Here is a 25,920-nt window from a genome sequence, read left to right as displayed (position 1 = left end):
AGCTAGACAGTCAGCGGTTGCAGCAAGAAGAAAGACATTCCATGTCATAGTACATGAGCTACTTATTGCCGAGCAAGATAACAAAGATGGCGGACGGCGATCAGGGAAATGCGCAAAACCCGACCGACCCAGAGACAAACGGAGGTGATTCTAATGACGTCGAAGAAGCAGATGAGGTACATTATATTCGTTTTGTTTTTTTTAGCTTTACTTTTATTATTTTTAGTTTCACATTTGAAACAGTGAAATGGATAGTAAGCTCATCTTTACCTTGAGATTCGACTGTAGCCTTAGCTTACGTTTTATTCGCATCGCAATATTTCTTTTAATCAGGATTTGCAGGTTGATCTTGATCTAGGTGAATTAGATCTCACTTCTCAAGATGAATTTATTTTGGACGAAGTAGATGGTAAGTAATACTAAACAGTGCTAGTCCAAAAGTACGGGATAGTACTTGTTACAAACTTTGATAAGTTTATGTAGGTGAAAAAATGCTGTATAGTAAGCTCAGACTGAACTGAAACATGAACTGAAACATGAACTGAAACATGAACTGAAATTTTTCATCCTAAGCCGTTGACACCTCCATGAATCAATGAACTTTGTAAACCACATATTAATTGAAACACTGATTTCCATTAGGCGTAACTGCAAAATACATGTACCCTGCCACTTGAGTTATTTCATTCTTGCACTTTTTTCGTCCTTTAAAAATATGTGTGCAAGTAGAATCAACACTAATAGTGGCAGGGTATTCTGCAGTGGCTCCATTAATTAATAGTATGTTGAGTTTTCAAGAGAGAGGTGCAGCATTGCAGTTAATCACTATATCATGACTAATTATCACTTGTGATATATCAAGAAATATCTTATATGTTTCTTTTAGGCAATGTTGATAATATCATGATCTATCACTGGTTTTATAAGGAATTGATTTTTTGATATTTGATTCCGCATTAGGTTTTTATCATATAAGCATAATTTATCATGATATTATCAGAATACAATGTATTTAATGAAGTTTGAATTTCTTCTTCCCCCCGTGATATAGGTATGGGTTGCACTTGGGAAATCTTTGCCAGAATTTGTTTACTTTGCAGTGGAAATCTGTCATCGCGGGCCTTTGTCTAGTGCGACCGCAAGTTTTTCGCTTTGGCAAAAACTTTGCGAATTGGCAAAACATCAAAGATGCCATAGTGCTTGGGTGGGGCAGGCAGATTTTCGAAAAGTCGAGCCAAACAATGGGAATCACAGCGGTTACTGTCAACACTTGTCAGCGTAACATGAAAAACAATACGCACGGGAAGTTCAGTTCTAGTTCGCGGTCTTTCATCATGAACGGACAAGGACGAGGATGATTATTATAATCCCGCACAATTTCAAGGTTTTCAAGGTTTTCGTGGCAATAGCATGGGATACCTGCAGTATGCTCCCGTCTACCATGATATGACTGGAAGGGGAATGCAACCGAGCACTTCACATGCGAGCATTGCGCAGGAAAGCACTCTACCGGCCAGGTCCATGCAAGCAAGCGCTTCACAAGCGTCATCGTCTTTGTCTTCCCAGTTGTCTCCTGAACATGAATGTGTTGATGCTGGAAAATGATCTTATGAAAGATGGTCAGATTATGAAGAAAAAATGCTAATCAAGCTGTGGGCCGAGAATTTTGATCGCATCAACAGCAGTCAAGCTCGCAATGCTTGGGATGCCATCGCCAAGCAAATAAATTTGAAATTTGGTACTGACAATTATCTAGTGCAACCCTCCGTTTCTGTCAAAAAGTTTTTCTTTCCGGTTGCGGTTTCAAATTTTTGTGTTTTTTTAGCCGGCAAAGATGAAAACTTTTCCCAAGTGTGACCCATACCATAGTGATAAATCATGATATTATCAGAATATTTAATGAAGTTTGAATTTCCTCTTCCCCCTGTGATATAGTGATAAATCATGATGCTTAGTTCCTTGCCCCCGAGTGGGGGATAGGGCCGGGCTTATTTCCAGTTTCCGTAATCACCTTGCTTTTACGGGATGGGATGATTGGCCCCATGCCCAACCCCCAACCTGGAGGACCAGGGATTTTCTGTCAGGGTGTCCTTCCCCTAGCCACGGGTACCAGATATTTAAAGGTGCTGGAAGCTCGCCTTTTGCCATTGTCACTCAGCTACATCGAATTACCAGGGTCACCAAGTATGGAGGTGTGACATATGACTTGCTGACAGAGCCTTTTTGAGACGGTAGGCATTTCTCAGCACTTACGAGAGCTGCCTAGTGGCAACAGTAGCTCTCACTGAGACCTTTTACCAGCCTTTGACCATGATATTATCAGACTATTTAATGAAGTTTGAATTTCTTCTTCCCCCTGGGATATAGTGATAAATCATGATATTTTCAGAGTATTTAATTAAGTAAGAATTTGGTCTTCCCCCTGTGATAGAGTGATAAATCATGATATCAGGATATATAATTAAATGCGAATGTCTTCTTTTCCCAGTGATAAGGTGATATATCATGATACAATACAATGCTGTCCCTTGACAACAAATAAAAGCTAGCCGCAAGTAAACAGCAGTGAAACTAACCGATTTTGATATTATCGTGATATATCAAACAGTTACTGTCAGTGTCTGTTCTTTGTCACATGATAAAATCACTTGACTGAGATTTGAGAATGAGAGTGATACATGATATGATAGCTTGCTATTCTGAGGTATACTTTTCCATGCTACAGTGTATTCTCATGATGATTTGATAGTGATACTTTGATATCTCAATTTACCACTTTTTCAGTAGCTATCATGATAATCTCAGATAATAATGATATTTTGATATTTGACATGCACATCATGATAAAAATGATTTCTCGATAATATCATTCTATTATCACCAAAATATCAATAAAATATCAAAATATCAATAATCAAACTTATGATATTCTATCATGATATTTTGATAAACTGCAATCCTGCACGTGATTGGTTTTCAATAAAGGCCAACTGAGTTGTGGTGGTCAGCCTTGCATGCCTAACTGTGCTGTGTAAGAAAGTACATCTGTAGGGTATTGAGAATTATTCTTTGTACTCTCTTCAGTACATATACAAGAAAATTTGGAGGATGAATTGGTAAAAGAAGCTCTAGAAAAAGTAAGTTGATTTAAATATCAGAAAATATACATTCTAACTGACTGAATCAGGATTTGAAACAGGAAAAACTAAAAACACTGTCCCAGGAATGTACATGTAGATTCAAACAAGTTTCTGGGGAATACATGTACATGTACCTTCTTGATGTGCCACTTATCTTCAAGCTGAAAAGACGTGGAAAAATGTATCTTTTTAACAAAATTTGTCAGATGGCTGTAAGTAATGGTCAGTACTAACTTGACCTGCATATAAAATTCTGGGAAATTAGAGACATATTTAAACAGTATTTTCCTTAACCATTATGTTCATTTTAGCCCACCTACTTCGAAATGTTTTGACAGCTCTGCTAGCATAGATACACTTACAAGTGCTTTGAAACTGCTTATGTTTACCCAGCTCAAAAATAGTCCATCCCAGTCTTTGATTTAAATTAATAAAAGTACGCAAATTATGTGCAATTTTATGGACTGACCTGCGTTCTTATTTGTCAGGGAGTAGACCTAAGGCAGTACTCAAGGCAAATTGAAGGCGACTTACATGAAGTGGAAAATGCATCCATTCTGGACTGTATCCTTATCTTCTGCTTAACCTCAATATGACCACATGACATGTATGGGTGTACATTGTTAAATTACAAAATTTATGATTGCAGCTTGTTTAGTATGAAATTACAAGGAGATGCTGGTTTTAAAATATTATTTTGAAAGTCTGAGCCAAAGCTAGAATTTCCAGAGGGATTTGGTGGCGGTGTGCAAACCAAAAAACCCTCTGTGGAAAGGTGGGGTTGTTTTCTGGAACAACATATTTTTTTTATTTTTGTGCCATGAGATGAAAATTTAATTCCACATAATGGCCAAGCAGGGGTTGTCTCGCATAATAAGTACTGAGTGTCAATTGATCTGCACATTGCCTGAGAAAAGTGTTCATATTTTGTAGCAAGGACATTTGCATTATTCCAGTGGCTGCATAATATGATACAGGTCAACATTGTACAGGGCTGGGTTGTTCAAAGCCTGACTAAGCTAACCCAGGATAAGCTAGAATTTTGATTTCAGTTTTGTGACTGGGTTGAGGTTTTGTGTTTCATATATTGTTTGGCCTTCTGTTTTGAGTTTGAATAATCTCAAACTACACAAAAAATAAGCAGTAAAAACAATTTTATGCAAGAAAAATTTATACGTCGGTTAACTTTTAATCCTGGTGCTCATTACAACAAGTTAACTTGGCTTGAGCCTGTGATCCAATCTTGGTCAGTAGTCAACTCAAAAAAATGTGATCTTGATGAGCTCTAAACTTGAGCTGGCGATATGGTCACATGATACTGGTCAGCGGATACCTTGTTTTGACAGGTGTCAATTAACATGCATGTCCAATGTCAAAGATGTATGCTGGAAACTAAGGCTGCATGTCTCGTTCAACTTATTAGCTGGAGTATGGCCACCATGTTGCACAACTCTGTTGCCATTGTTGTTGTTGTGCGTATGTGCCCACAAGCAATACTGCTAGTAATGATAACCATGAAAAAATCAATTCATGGGTTTCCTTTTTTTCCTATATGAGTATGGTACTCTGCTTGGTGGCCTTCTGGGCCATTGGAGCTCTGCAAAAACAAGTCAGTGTTCTTTTTCTCTTGACCATGACATCAAAGATATCAAAGAGAGTGAAAATATTGCAAGTCTCCACAACCAGATTGCCTCCTGTGACACTATTCTTGAGGCAAGTTGTTTTTTAACCAATTTAAATTATCAGCTACCGCTCATCATAACAAAACTAGTCAAAAGGCAAGGAATAAATTATTCTAAACTGAGTGTAACGGCTCAGTCTACAGTATTGGAGAGTCTGTACTTAGCTAAGGAGGAAGAAATCCTTTGTTAAGTAAATACATCATTGGATGAATGAGTTAATGAGTCTTTCCTATGAATTCCTATAGCAGTGATGAACTGCTACAAACAGTTACATGCGTGTACATGTATAAAAGTGAAAATTAAAGCGATAATTAAAAATAACATGACTTAGATGGTCTTGACATGTCAATGTGTGACTCCTGCTGGACCTTCCAGTTCATTCAGCCATATTGTACCCACAATCAGGGCTCGACTTTCAGGAAAAATGCTTGGGGCCAGCTGTCCCCTAAGTTTTCAGATTTAATTGCCAGCAAAAGTATTTCAGTGAAAAGTGTGAAAAGTGAGTCGCTAGTGAAAAAAATTTATCAAATTGGCGACCCCAGTGGTCACAACATTGAGCTCTGACAATGCACTACAAGGGGTAGACATGTTTATTTAATAATCCATCAATAAATTCTTCCTCTAATTCAACAGAGTATGGAAAAAATGCTCACAAGTTTCCAGGTATGCTCACCTTTTTAATACTGTTACCTTGTTATTATGGCTACGTTTTTTTGTCCTGGCGAGACCTGCATGCATTTTCTTTTAAGGTAAAGGTTAAGTCTGTGTATGAGCCAAGTGGCCCATCATGCTGGCGTTTGACTTCGGCTTCAGTAGCATGAAGCGATTTGGAGTATTTCTACTCCCCCCAGTATGGAATGCTAGTCCATTGCTAGGTTACCCCCCAAGGAAGGAGCCCTCTCTTAATTTACAGATGCTGGAGGACCTTGTTCATCTTTTATTTTTATTTAATGTATTTTTTTCATTGACAATTAGAATTGAGCATTTATTTACAAGGGAGTGGTACATGTAGTTCTACTGACTGTTGTCTAGGTGAAGCATGATGAGTGCTATTGATGTACCTTGATGTTAACATCTGACTATTTTTTACTGTCCATCTGTTCATCAGGAAGATCTTGGTAGCATAAGCTCTCAAATTCAAACTCTTCAGGAGCAATCTTTGTCAATGAACATCAAATTAAAAAATCGACAGGTTAGTAAGAAATGTTTTACTTATTGAATTCTCAATTTACAATAGCTTACAGACAGAATACCGTGTAGAAGCAAGTTTGCACAAAAGGAAATTACTGTCAGTGGCTTCCATGCCACATACCACAGGGACCCACACAAGAATGGAGCTGCCTGATGTTCACGTTACTGGTTTTCACAGCTTATTATTAGGCGATCTCAGGCTAAGAGCAACCAAAACTTAATAACATTTTTATTGGTGGCACTAAAACGAAAGTTTGGATAAAAAATGACTTTTTATTTGCTCAAATTATGAAGGAGCACTTTCTTCTCTTCCCTCCTCTTCTCCTATCTCCTCTTTCCCTCCCTTCCCTTTACTTCCATTCTCTTCTCTTCCTTTCCCTTCCCTTCGCTTTGCTTCCCTGTGGTTCCTTCTCTTCCTTTTTCTTCCCTTCGCCTCCTTTTTGTTGCCTTCACTTTCGCCCTTTTCAATTCTCCTCAAGTTTCTTCCCTTCCCTGGCGTTCCGTTCTGTTTTCTTTACTGTTTTTTATTATTTCATTTTTTTTATTCATTTTATTTCATTTCATCGTTTGCCTGTCTTCAGGCTATCAGGGGTGAGTTGAGTCAGTTTGTGGACGAAATGATGATCACAGATTTCATGGTAAAGTAAGTATTACACTTGGTGTTCTTTATTGTTTTGTGTTTGTAGATTCGCTGACATTTTTTGTACCGCAGAGGTTTTCAAATTTTCAGTCTCAGTGAATATTGATTGAAAAAAAATTACTGAATGAACGCATGCGAATGGTGGTCGACGTCCAAATTTTTGGTATTATCGACATCGCACTTTCTCTGTTATTTGTAGCTTTTTCTTTTCTTGGTAATACGCTAAACTAACAAAAACTCATCAACGAGTTTAAGTGGACGTCACCAAAATCTCTGACAAAAATCAAAGCTAGAGCTAAGTCTGGTTAAAGATATCGCTAAATGTACATATAGTACTTGCTAAAAAAAAGTTTGCTCGGCGTCGTTTAGGTACGGAAGTTAGTCTCACCCACTGGATCCTTTGACCATAACATGTAGTTAGTCCCCTCCACTAACTATGCTTTGACACTGGGAGCTACAGTAACTGTCAAATGTAGTTCACATTCTCGTCTCGTTTCTCGAATCTCGTTTAGAAGGGCTTTTGTCTTGAGTCTTGATTCTCGAAAATGCGAGATAATCATCAAACCGGGAATCTTTAGGTTATGCGCACTTGATGTGTGCTTCGAGAAATCTTCATTTGATTGTAAATACTTGTGGTTCAGTGTATTAAATGACGTCATGTGAATCTGTGAGCTTGGTTTGCGCAAATACGCGTTTTTCGGCTTCAAAATGCACGAAAGACATTTTCATTCTCTTGTATAGGGATACGCATCACAACAAAGTCTTAAGGTATATACGAGGACTGTTTGCTTTCGGGGGTGTAGATTTTTCATCTTCAAGGCCAGTTAAGGTCATGGGGGCTTTCGTGACATCAAGCGAGCACGCGTGTCGTCATTGAAATTCTCGTCTCGTTTCTCAAATCTCGAATAGCGAGTAGTCTCGAGTCTTGACTCTCAAAAATCCGAGATAACCATTAACCTGGGAATCAGTCGGTCATGCGTGATCTGTGCTTCGAGAAACCCTGAGCGGCTTTAGATATATTCTGGAGCTTCTAACCGTCGTGCGGGTGAACTTGCGAATATATATTTGAGAACCTGATTTGCGCCAATGCGCGTTCCAAAATGCACGGATGATATGTTGACTCTCTTCTAATAGAGTACTTTACAACAAAACCTGAATGTATACAAAGACTGTTTGCATTTGCGGGCGCATATTTGTCTTGTAGCTAGTTAGGTCATTAACTAACACGTGAGACCAAGTGTGTCCTCGTTAACATTCTCGTCTCGTTTCTCAAATCGTGTTTGGAATGACTAGTAGTCTCGGGTCTTGATTCTCGAACATCCAGATGATCATCATAGTGAGGATCTCTCGGTTCCGCGTACTCGTTGCGTGCTTCGATAAATTCTGTGCGGTTCTAGATACAGTCTTAAACTTCAAACGGTTGGCTGTCGCGCGGGAAAACTTGCGAATCTGTGAGCTTGATTCGCGCTAATACACGTTCCAAAATGCACGGACGATATTTATATTCTCTTGCATAGGAATACATTACAGCAAAGTTTAAATGATTATTTATGCAAAGACTGTTTGCTTTTGGTGGCGCAGATTTTTCGACTTCAAGGCCAATTTAGGTCATGGCGGTTTTCGTGACATCAAGCGAGCACGCGTGGCCTCGTGTATTCAGTGAAGTTTGAAGTTTAATTTTACAACGTGCGGAAAATTACCCGAATTCGTTGTATTTGAATGTTTCAAGCGTATTGTGGTGTGTTTTTCTGTTCTATCTAAGAAAGCGGAGTATGATTTAATTACATCGTGATTCCTTTTTTTGTCAATATCAACTTAGTGTAACTTCCCGTGATGTTAAAAACTAAGTAAACACACAGAACTAACAAAGACGATTCCGAATTCGAATCGGATGGAAACACGTAACTGTTTTTATCTGGCCGAGATGAAAAATATCCAGAGTACTAGGAGTCCTAGGAGCTCGAGTAAGCCTTTGTCACATGCAAACAAAAGGGGATGGCACATATTAAGTGATTGGAAATCCTGTTTTTGCTTTTAGATTTTTACCTAAACAGGAAAGGTGTCAAAACTAACGAATCATTCAGGATGTGACGGAGTTGTTTGTTTAATTGAGAGATGTTATAAAAAGGTTTGGCCACATGTTCATGTAACTTCTATCGCCCCGTCTGTTTGCAGAGTGCTTATACCATGTTCAATACGTCTGATCCAAACGACGATTTTTATCTCACATTAATCGATGACGAAGCGTTCTGGCAGAGTTTAGCTGTCATTGGATTTATCTTAGCGATCGTTATCATCCTAGGAAACGCGACTCTGCTTTACGTAACATTTAAGGATCCGCGTAAATCGATTCGTCTGTCACCGCCGGACCTGCTGATCACGAATTTAAGCGCGTCTGATTTCTTACTGGGTTTGTTGAACGTTTTTCTGGTTGCTTTGAGAGACGCGTATCGATCCAGTCTTGTGCATATGCCCTTCTCTGAGGTATTTAAGACGGTTATGTACGCCGTTCTTAGCACAACTCTCTTTGTGAGCAGTTACTCCATAATAGCCTTGTCGGTCACTTGTTATGTCGCCATCAGCAGGCCAGTGGAGTATAAATCCATCATCACTAGAAGACGTCTCAAGATATATATTGCCCTACTGTGGCTGATATCTATAGCGATGTGTGGTATTCCCGTCACCAATATACCAGAGAGGGCATACACGCTGATTTATCTTCACACTCACGCCTCTCTTCCCACCATCTTACTGACGGTGATCTATGTGAGGATATTTCGTGCTCTTGCGAGGCGAACGCGCGAGCTTCAACACAACAGATACGACTCGATTGCGAGTCACGCACTGAAACGTGAACGAAGAATGGTGATTGCAATTATTATCGTACTGGCGCTGTTCTACATCACGTACATACCTCAATACGCCACGCTTCATCTGTTGTATTTTTGCAAGCCCTGCCAACAGTCGATAACTTTCCACAAGATCGATGTAGCGCTTTCTAGATTTCTGTACATTAATTCTGTCATTAATCCTTTTATCTACGCATGGAGGATTCCTAAGTATCGCCGAGCATTTTATGACTGCTTGCAGAGTTTCTTTGGTAAAGGGAAAGTGACGGCTCGGCGCGGATAGTTGTTTCCCTTGCAAGCCGAAGACAAAGTGTCCTAACTACTCCAAGTGCTGGGGAGGGCCTAGTGATAATTTGTCGGAGCAAGAATAGGACTCCGAGTAAACAAAGTGTATTAACTATTATTTAAGAACTGGGCACGTTGATTAAGAAAAAAAGCATTGATCGCGCCATGTTGACCCCCGTGGATGTAGTCATTGATGTCCAACGAAGGTCGACTTCACAATCTTTCAGCTTTAAATACAACTTTACAATCTTGTCTTTCAAAAAAGCTCAATATTTAACAAATGTCTTCCTAAGATTTTTCGTTTTATTTTTAATCCACATTATTGCTTTCGATTGAAAAGATTAGAAAAAATTGACACCAGAGTTAATCTGTGCCCGAAACCTTTTATGTGTAAAATGCTAATTTTCTCCACTCCCACCATGTTTATAGACATAATACTAACTGCTACAGCGCAGAAAAATAGAGTTCTCTGGCACTCAGAAAAGTGTCAGGAACGAAATACTGTAAACAATTATTGCTCTACAAACTAAAAGTAATATTTTGTCATGTTGTAAATGTTACTGCTAATTGTCTACCTTATAAAGGCGTACCAAATATTACAGAACTGTCTTAAGTAAATAAACTTGCTGATAAACAAACCCAATGTAACGCTACTGTGTGTTCGGAAATCGATGGGCAGAAATGTGTTTTATATGGGTGGGGGTGTTTATTAAGTTACCGAGTGATTCAGTTTATTTGGACCAGATCTCTCCTGAGATATGAGACGTACATTTTGTGTTACTCCTTCTTCTTCGATTGTTTCACCGTAATCGAATTCCTAATTTGAAAAGATGATCTTAACTACAGTCAGCTTGAACTTCCATGACTCCACTTTACATTGATGGGATGCTAAAAGCGAATTTATATAGTGATGTACTGAAAGACTTTAGGAGGCGTGACAATGCTCTGTCAAAAGTGTATGTAATTGGTTTCTTTAAAAGGACTTTCAGTTAAATTTCGAAAATCTTACAAATTAGCGCTGAGTTACATCTGATCACAGTTCGTTTTCCTTGAACTTTGCTGAGTTAACCGACCATTGGGGATAGAAACTATAATCTTTGGGAAAGGGTTGAGGCAAGGTTTTGTACATGTTCTAGCACAAATCATTATAGCAAGACTTCTCCAAAGTTAGTAAACCCGCCCTATTTCCCACCGGGGAAAAAGCAGGCGTCTTTTAATTGAAATTGTCTTTTTTTTCCCGGTACCTTAGGCACATCTGTGAAACGCCAGTGACAGAACAGACATTCATAGAACAGCTGCACGAGTTGCATCACAAGATCGACTTTGCTAAAGAGCAGTCGTTTAAAGGGGCTCTGTCTGTCAATGATGTCGGAGATACGTTAGAAAAGCTGAAAGTCAAGGTAATGTAGCCGGGCTAGATGATCAAAGTTCTCATTACAGTCGAACAATTGAATACGACGTGGAAACGGTTGAAGGGATTTGAATGGTGGTGAAACGAGTTGGCTGGAGTTGAAACGAGTTTTATCGTGTTGAAACGGGTTAACTGAGTCATTTCTATTTATTTCTACGGGTTGATTTGTTTGTCGGAAATGTTGACCTTTGAGCAAACTTTGGTCACGTCTAAAAAAAAAAATACTTTAATTGATCACTCCCCAGTGGGGCTTTTCAGGGCCAATGGAAACAAACAATGAAGCAATTCATACAAATAAACATAACATGGTTAAAAATCCCAACTGGCAGGATGTAGACCAGTTGGGTATTTATAAACATGGCCGACGAGTTGAACTCGTGACTACCGCAGACAACTCCAGCTAAGTTGTCAGAGCGGAAGTTGAACCCGGGCCACATCCAGATTTCAAGGCCGACGCCCTAACCATTCGGCCACGCTGCCTTCGAGTTTTATGGGCATCTGGTAACCGTTCTCGTTTAGTTCGGTCTTTGTGTGTTCTTCGTGTATTCAAACAGTTGATGGAATTATTTTCCGGAAAACGGCTCCTCAAAAAAAGCAAGGAACGGAAATCTAACTTTAGAGCGGTTTTCACTTGAGTGTCGTTTTAGTTGATTTTGCCTTTTTTACATTTAATGATTGCTTAAAAAACATACACCACTTTATTAACCAGTCAGAAGTTAAACCAAAACCAATGGTGAGACGCTCGCCTCGTTTTCCCGCGTACCAGCTACACGTATTCACCTCGAGTTGTGATTGGCTCAGTGGATTCTTTGCGTCATTTGTGATTGGCCAAAGTGATTACTTTGGTTTTGTTTTTTGCGACAATCAACTGTTTTTAAAAGCGCGACATAACACAGTTGGCTGTGACTGAATGGATTGGTTCTTGTTGAACGCAAACTTGATAATTAGGTAAAAAACCCTTTGTTTTTTCAGGGTAAACTCTGTCAGTGCTATAAATAAAGCTGCTATCAATACAGGCCATGCTAAAAATAAAATTAAAAAATAATACAAAGTGGCTAGACTTATTGATTCTTGCTATTCGTTACTGGGACTTGGAATGAAAAGAAATGCGAGCTTCTGATCGAATCATTAGAGCTGTCTAATCATACACTATTTCTTTTTATTTTCAGGCTGTACAGAGGATCAGAGACTATGTCCTACAGAGAATTTATCAGTTTCGTCGCCCAATGACCAATTATCAGATTCCGCAGAATGCCTTGCTCAAGTTTAGGTATATTCTGCAGTTGAACTTTATTTTGCGCAGATTAAAAGTAAGGGAATGTCGTTTAGGTTGATTAAGTATCTCTTAATGTATTGTGTTTGCTTGTACTAGTATAACTAGTATTAGCAACACAAGTTGAACTATACTTTGAAAATATGTAATCGCTTGTTATCCACCTTCTTTCAGGTATTTTAATGAATTTCTAATGGCCCATCATCGTCAGGTTGCTAGAGAAATCAAAGATGAATACATCGACACAATGAGCAAGATTTATTTCTCCTATTTTAAAACGTACATCTCCAAGCTTCTCAAGCTACAGGCAAGGAAATTGCAATACGTTTTGTTTTTAGTCAGGGGATCAATCACAGAATCACATCAGCATTTACCAGCACACGTGATGTAACCTAGCAACCTCTGTTACAAAAATCCTGGGCTCAGTCATTCTAGGAGGCTAGGTTGATGCTGTCACGTGCCGACAAACTCAAGATTTCATTCATATCTCCACAATATCATGTATGAGAGGTAATGAAAAGAAAGTCTGCATACGAGCCAAATGGCCAATGAGGCCGGCGCTTATCTCCGGTTTCCGTAGCATAAAGCGACTAGAAGTATTTCTACTCTCCCATTCAAACCCGGACCACTCGATCCGAAGTCGAGTGCACTCTCCACGAGGCCACTGAAGTAACATGAAAGGTAGATTTTTAGGAACTGATTGCCATAACTAACTTGTCTTTATTTCCTTTTCTTTAAACAGTATGAAGAGCTGGCGGATAGAGACGACTTAATGGGAATAGAAGACAACGCGAAGAGAGATATCCTTTAACGAATTCATAGTTTCCTGCCACCAGGCTCTCTCAGATCAAGGGCAGCGAACGGCAGGGGAAAGGAGGAAAGAAAAAAGAATGAGGCAATTCCTCCCCTCCCCGGAGTCCGTAACTACAGGGAAACTACGGCCTGATTTCCCTGAATTATTACGGTGTCTGCTATGAGAGGTCTTCGTGAGACATATTTAGTAGATCGCGGTTTTGTTAATGGATTTGTTATCCTTAATTCCTGTCACGTATCTTCTCTGGAAAAGTTTCCTTGAAAAACCGTTCGACAATTTTTACACTGGGAAGCCGTGGCAATGTTCTAACATCTGAGTTAGAAGAACCCGTCATTGTCCCTCATGCGGCACAAAAAAAGGTAAGGGGGTTCAATTATTCTGCTTTAAAATGAAACTATCCTCTGCATCCTTCATATTTTCTGTTTGAAACGGAGGTGCCTTCCAGTGACGCGTTTGCGTTTGACGAGCCTAGTGACTGGGTCAACAGGCTCGTGCAATATGTTTGCCAGAATGGAGATGTATTTTTGACCAGTCACGTGCAAAATCGAAAGGGCTGTTGAAGCTCGGAGCTGTTTCCCGCGCTTTTGCGTTCTTTGTTTACTCTTTGTTTCGACAACAGTAATGATGGTTCCTGTATTTAGCTGAATTTAATTTAGCTAGTTTGATCTCAGACGTTAGTAAGCCGTTAGCAATTTTAACAAAGGAAGCCTATTACACCCCTGTGTAAAGCTACTGTACGTTGTAAAAAAGGGAACGATGAGTTAACTGTTTTTGTTCTTTCTTGTTTTACAGTACTCATTCGAGAGTCTGTTTCGCAGTATGCACTTCACATTATTGGATAATAGCTGTAGAGAATACTTATTTTTAGCTGATTTCTTCATGGTTGAAAAGAACGCTAAGGATCTGTTTACAGCAGTGTTCGGTAAAACACTGTCGTTATTTCTGGTGAGTCTTATGGGTGTAGTAAAGTGTCGTTCAACTTTGAATGCCTGTAAATATAATGAAACCGTTTGTTCAAGAAGTCCATCGAATATAACCCTACCCCTTTCTGAGTCAGTTTCACTTCCTGAGCAATCTCATGGCCTACATATTACTCTACCCAGCTCTCCTCAATCCTATCCTCAGCCACTAAGCAGCATCAGCATCCGAGCTGAATATAGTCCAATTCCTGAACTCTCCCTTCTCCGCTCCATATAGGGATTGAGCACAGGAGAAGAGAGGGTCCAGGATGACTTGCGTGCCTATGGACGCGCGTGCTGATTTATATCCTGTTCTCTTTTCTCTTGCCTGGGTCAACCCGTATATAGCCTGGGGAAGGTAGAGGTCAGGAAGTGGACCAAGGTGGATATAATGCAGATCGGGCTGACTAAAACAATCTTTTAATTTCACGCCGCAGAAACAAATGGACGCGTATCTTGAAAGTTGTTTTGATGCCATTGGAATCTTCTTGTGTATTCACATTGTTCATCGGTACAGAATACTAATGCACAAGAGAAGTGTTCCTGTACTGGACAAGTAAGTGATATCTCTCTACGAATTTTGAAATTTGGTCGTCGGAAAACGTTTATCGTGCTTGAAAGTAACGCAACTTGTTTAGAGACACGTAGTCCAAAAATGGTTCGCATGCAAATGTTAACACGAGGACCAGATGAGACATTTAATTGCAGTGATTGTTACTGAAAATAATGTACAACGACAGTTGTTACAAGAGATAAGAATCCATTTAACAAATTGACATCGGTTTTTCATGGGTCTGTCCTGTTGTTGATCATGAATTTCGTCATAGCATTGTCAAAGTAGCTGTGGATCCATGAGGCGATAGCCGAGTGGATCCGCAGACCACTTTGACAATGTTATGACGAAGTTCATTGTCAATAACAGGACAGACGCATTAAAAACTGACGTCAATTTGTTTTTTACGATAACAAATTGTCAAATTGTTCGCTCTCGCTCGTTGACGCATCGCATAAATTATAAATTCATGTGTCTGTCCGCTTCTTGACAATGAAAATTAGCCAGTGAGAACGCGACAATTTCCGCAGTTGTCGTAAAATAGTCATTTGTAAGAAACTGAAGGTAACTTTAAACACAGTTGTGTACACCAAGAGCGAGCAAAAGGATGTCCTACTAGAAGATTATTAACTTGTTGTGGAACGTAGAGTGTAAGCTTAGAGAGCTGTTGGAAACAAAGGAATTCTGGAACAGCGAATTCGCTGAGTGTAAATTCCTGAACATCTCAGTGGTTTTAACATAACGGGTTTGCTCGTGTAAACTCGGCAGAAGTGGCTCCCTGTAACGCACAATGATCGCATGGAAGTGCTACAAAAGTAAGTGTTATATATTTTTGGTTGTTTATCCTAGATACTGGGATACAGTGTTGGAATTGTCATGGCCTCGGTTCACGTATGTAGTGGAGTTAAATGTTGATAGTGTTCGGAGCACAGATCCTAAGAAATTTGGAGTTATTGATATAAGACCTCATTATGTAAGTACGAACTCCTTTTTATTTGGCATTTTTGATCACTTCGTTAATAAAGATGCTTGTCAAACTTGGTTTGTTTTCCCAAAGTCAATCGCGATTGTAGCCTTGAGAGTTGTTCCTACTGAATTCAAATTAACTATTAATGTCAACTTATAGACACACGTACACATTGTTTACTTATTTTTGCTGTTCTCGACACCGAGCGTTCAAGAGACGACTAAAATGGTTATGTATATTAAGTTTTAATCATCGTTAAACATATGGGGATACTTTTTGAGGTTTTGACGTCATTTTAGGTCATAACTATATAACTAACGTTTCGATCCTTAACCCCCTTCATCACAGATTATTCAGTCTATGGAAGTGAGGTGTGAAGTGTCACTGGCGGAAATAAGGCGTCTGAAAAATAAACGGCACGCAATGCATGCAGAAGCGATGACGTTTAAAAATTGTTCCTAGAAGATTGGAACATAAGCAGACAAACTGATTCTTAAACTTTTGTGCTAGAAATTTTAGGGGTTTACATTTAGGGTAGTCGATTGGTGGTTCATTCAAGTAGTTCATGTACCTGGTCCATCTTGTTAGTCCATGTGCTAGGGGTCAGCAAAATGTACCAAACCAAAAGAAAGATCAATAACTAAAATATAAAGCAATCCGCTGAAAAGTTCCTCTCTCTGAAATCAACACCTTATTATCTTTAAAGATATTTGGCAAAGCTAATTACGTCACCAGAAATTAATTTGTTGTTTTAACCATATACTTGACCAAGAGAAATCACTTTCTCTTGACTTGTCATATCGCCTGTGCGACCCACTTGTCTATCTAAAATTGTATGTATCGAAGATATGTTATTATGAGTTTGCCCGTGAGCGCAAATTTATCCGACACTGTATAAACCAAAATCCACCCCCAAATCTTATGACATGAAAAATATTTTTTGCTTATTTGAAAGGCCTTTCAAAATACAGAAGAATGGCGTTTTTCTTTTTGAAATATCTTTTTTCGTTTTAGAGTTATTGACGTTTTTCTATTATGTAAATTAGATCAGTGATGACGTCATATTGTTTGCAACTAAAATGGTAAAATACTGAATAAACAATATCTCTAGAAATATTGAAGTAGTGTTCTTGAAACTTGGCACCACAAATGTACATCACAAAAGAAACAAAATGACACTGCTGAAATTAAAAGCACTCCGCTGATCCTACAAACAGCAAAGGAAAGCCGCAAAGTACAAGTTTCTCTCTCTGAAATCGACACCTTATTATCTTTAAAGATATTTGGCAACGCTAATTACCTCACCGAAAATTAATTTTTTTGTTAACCGTATACTTGTCATCAATGAACATTCGTATTGTCTCTACCCTTACAAAACGATTATCGATTGTTTGATCACAAACACTCTTTCGTTGACAGATAATATAAAACAGCACATTTCCAAAACTTCATAAAAAACTGAAAACTGCAAATGAATCGTACCCTGACTTCATTATCACTACTGTAAACTGTATATTTCAGCGTTCATACAATGCTCATACAGTGCTCTCACAGTGCTCATTCAGTTCAGACAATGCTCATTCAATTCACTTCAAGACTGGCAAAAGTACAACTGCGCTACCAATCCGTAAATTTTATGTAGACCCTTCAGCTATCGCGTGTGCGACTTGCTTGTCTATCTAAATTTGTATGTATGGACGATATGTTCTTATTACGAGTGTGCCAGTGAGCGCAAATTTATCCGACACTGTATAAACCAAAATCAACCCCCAAATCTTCGTTTGAAAGCTGAAATTAAAAGCACTCCGCTGATCCTACAAACAGCAAAGGAAAGCAGCAAAGGAAACCCGCAAAAGAAAGTTACTCTCTCTGAAATCGACACCTTATTATCTTTAAAAATATTTGGCAATACTAATTACCTCACCGGAAATTAATTTGCTGTTTTAACTGTATACTTGTCATATCGATTAAAAGCAGTCTGCTGATCTTACAAACAGCAAAGGAAAGCCGCAAAGCCTTCACCTATCACCTGTGCGACTTACTTGTCTATCTAAACTTGTATGTATGGAGGATATGTTCTTACTATGAGTTTGCCCGTGAACGCAAATTTATCCGATACAGTATAAACCAGAATCCACCCCTAAATCTTCTTTTAAAAGCTACAATTAAAAGCACTCCGCTGATCCTACAAACAGCAAAGGAAAGCAGCAAAGGAACTCCCAGAGTGCATTTCGCTTCCACAGGGGAATAAATCGTGCGCGACATAAGCGCACGGACATAAGCGCGACGAAACTATGCGAAATCACTATCCAAAGGAATGCAAGCACGCCAGCATAAAGCAATGACGTCACACAATACGTCATCGCTTAAAAAGCATGAAGAAATAGTAAATGGAATTGTTTCCTTTTGAAAATATTCCGTCGATCAATTATCTTGTTATTTGTCTTTCAGATAACTCGTCGATATGCAGAGTTTTCTGCCGCCATTGTCAGCTTGAATGAAAGCTTCCCAGATGAAAAGGTACAGCGTTACTTTGTTGTCTAAGAAGTTGGAAAAATGTTTTCTGATCTGAGCTGTTTTTCCCTTTTGAAGGTTAACAAAGTTCTCGCCGCTTTACAAGTTGAGGTCGAGAACTTCATCTTAAGAATGGCGGCGGAGTTTCCTCTGCGGAAGGAGCAGCTCATCTTCCTTATAAACAATTACGACATGATGTTGGCTGTATTGATGGTAAGTATGCCAAACAAACCACAGGTTTTGGCAAAGTAATCGCAGGGCCAGCCATTGCGGTGGTGAAAGTGCAGTCTGTATAAAAACTGAAAAAAAAAAGAAAAAAAGAAAACATTCAAGCCATTCAAGGATCGGAAAAATGGGATCAAGAAAAGCCAAGCTTTGGTTTTAGTTTTATTACCTTAGTTGGGCAGATACTACGAATGATGCTTGGAGTGATTTTTGGGTCTTTAGGAGTCGTAAACTCTAAGCGTTCTTTGACCACGTTTTCATAAATCCAGTCCTATATATATATTTTTACTACATTCAGGAAAGGACATCAGAAGATTCTAAAGAGGCTGAAAGTTTCCAACAGTTACTCACAGCCAGAATACAGGAGTTTGTTGAAGAGGTGTGTCATTGTGTGTACCCTGACAGTACCAACAGACAAGATCTCCTTACTGATCTCTGTGCCTTTCTTTTAATACTACTTTGGAGAATTTGAAGACATGATTGATCATCGGAGTTAAACACAACTTAAGCAGTGTTGTGTATTACTGGGATGATCAAACATGTCTTCATATCTTTCTCCGCAATTCAAATATATGATATTTCATATATTCACTTGTATTCTTGGGACAATTTGTTAAAGTGGGTCATAATTTGTTAATACCCTTTAGCGTTCAACTTTATCTTCTTTTCAGGAGAATTAAGATAGTGTTCATTGCCAGTCTTCTCGATATCCTTGCTATTCTCATCTTGATGTGTGCTTACATGTGCCATTTGGTGGGCTTTAACAGAGCTCCCTCTGCGCTATCCTGGGATTGACGTTGTATTATCTGTTTAGATTCTGTCTCCGGCGTTTGGTGGAATGACTGCTTTTGTTAAGGAGACGGAGCCTCTGCTAGAACGAGGACAGGGTCAGGTTATCAGGCCTGATGAACGTATGTTGAACCTATTTGTTCTGGTTGCCTCTTGCAGACCTAATACTGCAGTTTAATTTGAACAAAATTAACACGTTTACAAGTCGATATAAGCTGTGAACATGTGTGAAGGTGTTTTGCTATAACTGTTGTATTCAACGAAATGTTTCTTCAGTTTAGCTAAGAAAACGTCAGTCAACAAACGTCGGCAACAATTCTTACGGTGAAACATATTATAGTTAACAGACGTTTTCTTTCCAAGCTTGACATGATATCCATATCTCACAGGTTCTGTCTTATTATAGTATCATTTTTGTTGGCTTTGAACTTCCTGTTGTATAATGAAAGCAATGTCTCCGTGAAACTGGGGCGACCTGTACCGTTTACAAGGTTTTTATAATTGGCCCTAGCCCTAACAACAATGGAGGTGCAGATTAACAAGAACTAATCAAAATAGAGGTTTTAAAGAGATCTAGATAGCAGCAGACATGTAAAGATTTTAAGGAAAACGACCACTTTTTTAAGTTTCAAAGACATGTTTCGACAGAACTTCTGTCATCTTCAGTTGAATGAATGATTACAAAGCAAGTTGAATAATAAGTAGGCAAAAATGCTAATTAAGACAAATAGTAACAACAGAACGTGAAAAGGTGTAAATTAATAATGGTAATTGAACTGAGTGGAGTGCAATTTGGTCTGAAATCATACGCGTGATTTCAAAATCGAACGAGCGCGTAGCGCGAGTTCGATTTGAAATCACAAGTATGATTTCAGATCAAAATTGCACGACATGAAGTTCAATTGCCACTTTATTAGATCCATTTTGAAATCGCACAATTTTATCGCCTTAATTTTTAGACTTTTGGTGTATTGTTCCAGTAGCCGGTTTGTAAAAAAAAAGCGGAACCGGAAACGCCTTTACGTCTCATTTAGTATGCAAAACGATGTCATGTGACGAAAACTCATCCGAGCATGACAAAGAAACAAGCGGTTTTGAAGTCAGAAGGAAAATAGTCTGCTTCAGGTATAAAAGTTCAATTCTCGTCGCTTGAATCAATGATGGAAGGTCTTTCTTTCTTCTGTGGTTGAGGCTGAGACTTTTCACTGTCTTTGGAGAAGGAATTTGAAGGTGCATCCTGCGTAATTCTGCGATGGATTTCTTTTGAGTTGTGAAACTCCCTCGAGTGCACGATGCCCAGTGGATGGTACGTTTTTTTCTTTCATGCCGTTTAATGGCATGATTTTAAGGGAGTCCAGCTCGTTATCATCTCCGTTTCTTTTTGTGACGTCGGCGAAGGACTCAATACTCAGGACCTTGTCAAGTTCTTGCGGCGCCATTTGTTTCAAGATATTTCCAAGATGGCGGGACTAACACCAGCTTCGTAAGACGTTCATTCATTCACTGTTTTGTGGAGCGGGGCGTATTTTGACTATGTTTATTCACAGCGACAGAGTCGAGCTCTTTTGTTGCTTCGTTTGAAACTACCAGAAACCTGGAAACATCTATCTTCTTGAGATGGCCCTGAATTTGTTGTTGTGTGGTTTTCGTTTGTTTATGTTTTACTGGACTCGGTATCATACGGATTTTGAGCAGATGTTGAAGAAAAATCGCCAAAATATTCATCAAAATGGACACTGAAAGTTGGAAACTTCCATTAAAGTAGGTGTTCAGCCTGAAGGAGCTGATAATCGTCATTTAGAAACTGTAATTAATTACATTCGTCAAGTTTTTTGGAAAAAAAAACACAATAACAACAAAGTTTTGGCAATACTAGTTGCTAAATTCTCCACACAGTGGCTTTTTGCCTTTCATTTTCCTGAAATTTTATTCTTTACTTTAAACTAATATTGAAATCTGATTTGTTGTTTTGTTTTACTGTCCCATTCTCAATGGCTGAGAAAAAGATGCGATTTAGAGCAAAAAATAGTGCGATTCGTGAATAAATCGCACCATTGAGAGCCAATCAGATTGCAAGGATAGCCAGTGATTTCAAAATGGATTTAATAAAAAGGATAATTTTAGATTTACATGGTGTAATTGCTGATTGAGGCAAGGTAGTTCTTTTTGAATATGGATAGCCTCCTTTATCTTGAGTTGAAAGCTGGTAGTGGCGTGATCTAAAATATGAAAGCAGTCTATTGAACACAATGAGCGACAACGTTCAGAATTCTGAAGATGTTTGAAGATGTGAGAGGCCCTATCAACGGCTAAGTGCTCACGTACGCGTGTGGAAAAATGTTGGCCTGGGGACATTGTCCCCGGGGCTACCCCCTTACCACCTCGCCCACGTTTTACTTTAAGCTGCCGTACATAGGCCATTTTTCTGTCATCACTCAGAAGAAGATTCGACACTTAATCAAGCGCTATTGTAATGATTTAGACATCAAATTAGTTTTTTCTTCCTTTAAGATAGGTAACCTTTTTGGTGTGAAAGACCCTATCCCCGGCGGGCTTCGTTCACATGTAGTTTATAAGTTTACATGTGCGGGCTGTAATGCCTGTTATGTCGGCGAAACCTCCCGACATTTTTCCACACGCGTACGTGAGCACTTAGCCGTTGATAGGGCCTCTCACATCTTCAAACATCTTCAGAATTCTGAACGTTGTCGCTCATTGTGTTCAATAGACTGCTTTCATATTTTAGATCACGCCACTACCAGCTTTCAACTCAAGATAAAGGAGGCTATCCATATTCAAAAAGAACTACCTTGCCTCAATCAGCAATTACACCATGTAAATCTAAAATTATCCTTTTAATTTACACCTTTTCACGTTCTGTTGTTACTATTTGTCTTAATTAGCATTTTTGCCTACTTATTATTCAACTTGCTTTGTAATCATTCATTCAACTGAAGATGACAGAAGTTCTGTCGAAACATGTCTTTTAAACTTAAAAAAGTGGTCGTTTTCCTTAATATTTTTAAAGAGATGCAGGTAAAGTTACGAAACTGTCTGCCTGCAAGGTCAGTGACAACTGATGAGAGAGTTAAACTAAGGCTACTTCTTTACCATTTGCGATGTTGAAAGGGAATTAACTGCTTCAGCTAAAATATTATAGATCCCTCACTGTGACTTGGGCTTCTTCAACTGATGGTTCATTTTATATTTCTATTTAGGGGCGATTCAGCAACTGGTGCGTGGATTCGCATCGGACTGGAAACGGTCAATTGAGGATATAAATCAAGAAATAATGAGATCGTTTTCCAACTTCAAGAATGGAACTGCAATTCTTCAGGTACTTCTTAGTTAGAGTGATATCATGTGAAAGGGATGGATAAGTTTGCTTTTTGGTTTTGCTCGTTTTGTTTTTGCCTTGTGTTTCTGTTTTGCCTAGTCGTCTTAGCAGCCTTTTATTCTAAACTATATTTGTATTTCACAGGCTGCTCTGACTCAACTGATCCAGTATTATCACAGATTTCAGAAAATCCTCTCACAACATCCTTTCAAGCGCCTGCCGATCCGCAGTGAACTTATCAATATCCATCATGTCATGGTGGAGGTCAAGAAACACAAAACAACGTTTTGAATTATTGAAGAATGGACCTTTTTAGCTTGGCCGGTTTGTTTTCCCAATACAGACCACGTGATATTCTCTAGGAAATGTTCTTTTATCCATGCAAAAATCATTCATTCATATTCACGCGACTTTTGAAAATTTGAAATCGACAATTCTCAAGGGTATCATCACATGTTCTGAGATGGGGCAACAAACCGCCCAAGCCAAAAGCGTCTATTAGCACAGCATCTCGAAGCCTTGTTGGGTTTCGTTGCAGGACAATTCATATTTGTCTTCCGTGCTAGTCCTAACTTGTCTCGATTTTGGTCAATACCCACGACTTGGAGCTAAAGATGGCTACATATCTTCGTTCCCATGACTCTCAAGAGGAGAATAGAAGAGAGAGCCCAGGAACAAAGTTCCTACTGCGTTTTCTTACAGAGCCGATAACTACAAATTATTTTCAGCAATTTGAACCTATTGACAAAACGTTTTGTATGTAAAGGGTAAAGTAAGAAACATAACAGTGTAAATAGTGCTGAAGGACTGAAAGAACTGTATAAGATTGCTCTCGGCAATATTGTTAAGTATTAGTAACAGGTGGAATTAGCACCATGTTTCACCCAAAATATGTCAATTAGATTTAAAAAATCGGTTGGACATTACTTGAGAAGTCAACTGGGAAGCTACTGAAACCTTTGAAGACTTGGTAACTACCCTCTTTCGGTTTCCTGTTTCATTTGTATTGCAATAAACGTGGATCCCGGCAGGGTCGTTTCTGAAAGAATGTACAATGCTAATTTAAATAATCACTTATCATTCTGTAAAGTTTACCACGAAATGGGCAATTACTGGGACACGAAGCTTACTGAAATTCTACTGTTGTTTACAGTGTAAGAAACTGAAACCAACAGTAATGAAAGCATTGTAACAATATATTATACTGAAACTAGTATGTTTATGTACACGAATATCCTGTATTGATGCAGATGCAAACATCTTTAAAAAACAAACAAAAAAGAATTGCATTCTTCTGCTTTACTTCCCGTCCCTGCCTTCCGCACCTGTCTCCAGCTTAGTTTCAAGACAAGCTAACCACCTGTCGCCAACCACCAGTCTCAGACGCATAAAGTGTCTCCAACTGACCTTTTTAAATCATATCTTGTGTGTGGTTAGGGTATTCATCCATCTCTATCTAGTTGGTCAACTTCCTTATTTTCTGAATTGCCGCCTTCCACGTCGAATGAAATTTCCAATGGCAACTGCAGAACAGAACTGGTTTAATTAACCGCGCGGCCATGGGCCGAGCGCGGTTCATGGTTTACCCGTGGTTTTTTTTTTTTTCGCAGATTTGTCTGCGACCAGACCCAAGCTTCCACTCGGCCAAATTTTGAGTCACGCAACCTGTGATGTTTACTCGCCAAAAGCTGTTGAAACATTAATAAATCTCATCTCCGATACTGACTTTCGCGGGAAAAAATTAAAAACTCAGCGTTCGTCAAAAATTATATTTTTTCAGCAGAAATTTAGCTCAGAACATAAACATATTTATATTCCTTTGAATCGTCGATGAAATGACCTTTTCCGGATATTTTTTCCTTCGGGGTCAACCAAAACCTCCGATTACAAAATCACGCCGAACCCACACCTTGCAAAAAAATCTCTTCAAAACCCTGACTTCGAAGCGATATAACACTTCAGCGTTAATAGCTACCACACATCGGCAGACGGTAAATCTATTCCTTAACAATCCAGCTTTATCGTGTTAAAATTTCAGCGATATCGAACAAAACCAGAATTAATTAGAATTTTTTTGTGACCTCACTCCCCAGACTTGACCTAACAAAGGAAGCAACGGTCGCCCATGGCAACCGAAAAACACGAACATAACAAAGCCGACGTTTCGGCCAAAAATCTCCAGAATTATCGCCTGAGAGCTTAAACTTTAATGGGAACATCTTTTTCGAACTTTTTTCAACTGGTTTAGACGAAAGACTGGCCTCGGCGGGCTACAAAAAAGACCAAGAGAAAAACAGAACAAGACAGCAGAACAAACCGATAATATTTCATCGCATGGCTTTCGGCACGAAAACGAAAATACAGCTTACTTCTGTATAAATTCAGCCTTAGAAGCCAGCAACCGGTCCCAAATTACTTTCTGTATCCTTACAAATGTCCTGACTTCCATCTCCGAAAGACTTTGCCCCAATTTTGAGCAAATAAACATTTCGTCGACGGTGACCGCCATTACGGTGGCTTGCATACTAAATTAGCTAACTTGACAAAATTCTCCCGTGGGGGGAATATGACGAAAAGAGCTGAAAAATGGCCTGTAATTGGCTAATGATGAGATCATCCCACTGTCCAAATTTGGTGAGAATCGAAAGTAACGCCAATTTTCTGTCACGTTTTCAATCTGTGGTCACTGGAGTGACCAAAATCGATACATCGGTCGGGATAGAGTTTTATTATTAAATTATATGACTTGTGTGACTACTTTGCTAGCCCTTTACTCGTGGAAAACACCAATTAAATTTAATCATGACTTTTAAGAAAGAAAGCTGTTGTTAATAGTGTTATTATCGTGTCATTTATATCGTTCATGCCCATACATATCCCGAAGAAAGTTCTACAAAGATTAAGACCATTACGTCATCGGAGATTTGTCAACGGCTACCACTGATGGTGCAATAATACAATTTGTGTTGATCAAGTGATGTGATGTCTACAGTAAGAAAAGAATCATCAATAACTGCTTTGGAATGTGCACTGCGTTCCGACGGTAGTGCTAAGCAAACAGTTAAATTTTAAAAGCGCGGTTATAAGATCTAACAGATCTTCTTGTTTGCTGCTGGTGGTGCGCAATTGAAATCGTGATTCGTCACGTCACGCCATGTCACGTCGTGGGCCACGTCATTTGTTTTACCAACTCGACTGTCACGGGTTTTTGACCTTCACGGTCCGATATTCTCAACCTCAGATATGAAACGGAAATAGAGTGTGCTATCAAATTTCCTTTATGATGTAATA

General features: G+C 39.0%; 2 protein-coding genes across 2 annotated transcripts; both read left to right on the top strand.

Annotated features, from left to right (window-relative positions):
• The first annotated feature begins 14 nt into the window (after nucleotides 1-14).
• Nucleotides 15-24,377, top strand: LOC110064272 (vacuolar protein sorting-associated protein 52 homolog). Its single transcript, XM_089275401.1, has 22 exons — nucleotides 15-176; nucleotides 334-409; nucleotides 3,085-3,137; nucleotides 3,629-3,704; nucleotides 4,786-4,853; nucleotides 5,456-5,485; nucleotides 5,931-6,014; nucleotides 6,595-6,656; nucleotides 11,037-11,187; nucleotides 12,368-12,468; nucleotides 12,646-12,778; nucleotides 13,214-13,271; nucleotides 13,520-13,644; nucleotides 14,078-14,230; nucleotides 14,682-14,800; nucleotides 15,647-15,770; nucleotides 18,216-18,284; nucleotides 18,357-18,491; nucleotides 18,802-18,882; nucleotides 19,318-19,414; nucleotides 22,511-22,629; nucleotides 22,774-24,377. Exons 1-22 carry the CDS (start codon nucleotides 54-56, stop codon nucleotides 22,918-22,920), a joined length of 2,184 nt encoding a protein of 727 aa, XP_089131527.1. The 5' UTR covers nucleotides 15-53; the 3' UTR covers nucleotides 22,921-24,377.
• LOC110064271 (adenosine receptor A2a-like) lies at nucleotides 7,565-10,430 on the top strand. Its single transcript, XM_020771304.2, has one exon. The coding sequence runs from the start codon at nucleotides 8,841-8,843 to the stop codon at nucleotides 9,783-9,785; it is 945 nt and encodes a 314-aa protein (XP_020626963.2). The 5' UTR covers nucleotides 7,565-8,840; the 3' UTR covers nucleotides 9,786-10,430.
• Nucleotides 24,378-25,920: the final 1,543 nt, after the last annotated feature.

The sequence above is a fragment of the Orbicella faveolata genome, unplaced genomic scaffold (assembly GCF_042242905.1).
Source record: "Orbicella faveolata isolate gen_17 unplaced genomic scaffold, um_ofav_v1 contig_36, whole genome shotgun sequence".
NCBI classification, from domain to species: domain Eukaryota; kingdom Metazoa; phylum Cnidaria; class Anthozoa; order Scleractinia; family Merulinidae; genus Orbicella; species Orbicella faveolata.
The sequence above is the reverse complement of the archived record's forward strand: the minus strand, read 5'-3'. Positions and strand labels throughout refer to the sequence as shown.

Coding starts and splice junctions, on each gene's coding strand:
- LOC110064272 (XM_089275401.1), top strand. CDS start 54: ATGAGCTACTTATTGCCGAGCAAGATAACAAAGATGGCGGACGGCGAT. Junction 14,801..15,646: donor AGTGTTCCTGTACTGGACAA/GTAAGTGATATC, acceptor TGTTTATCCTAG/ATACTGGGATACAGTGTTGG. Junction 15,771..18,215: donor TTGATATAAGACCTCATTAT/GTAAGTACGAAC, acceptor TTTGTCTTTCAG/ATAACTCGTCGATATGCAGA.
- LOC110064271 (XM_020771304.2), top strand. CDS start 8,841: ATGTTCAATACGTCTGATCCAAACGACGATTTTTATCTCACATTAATC.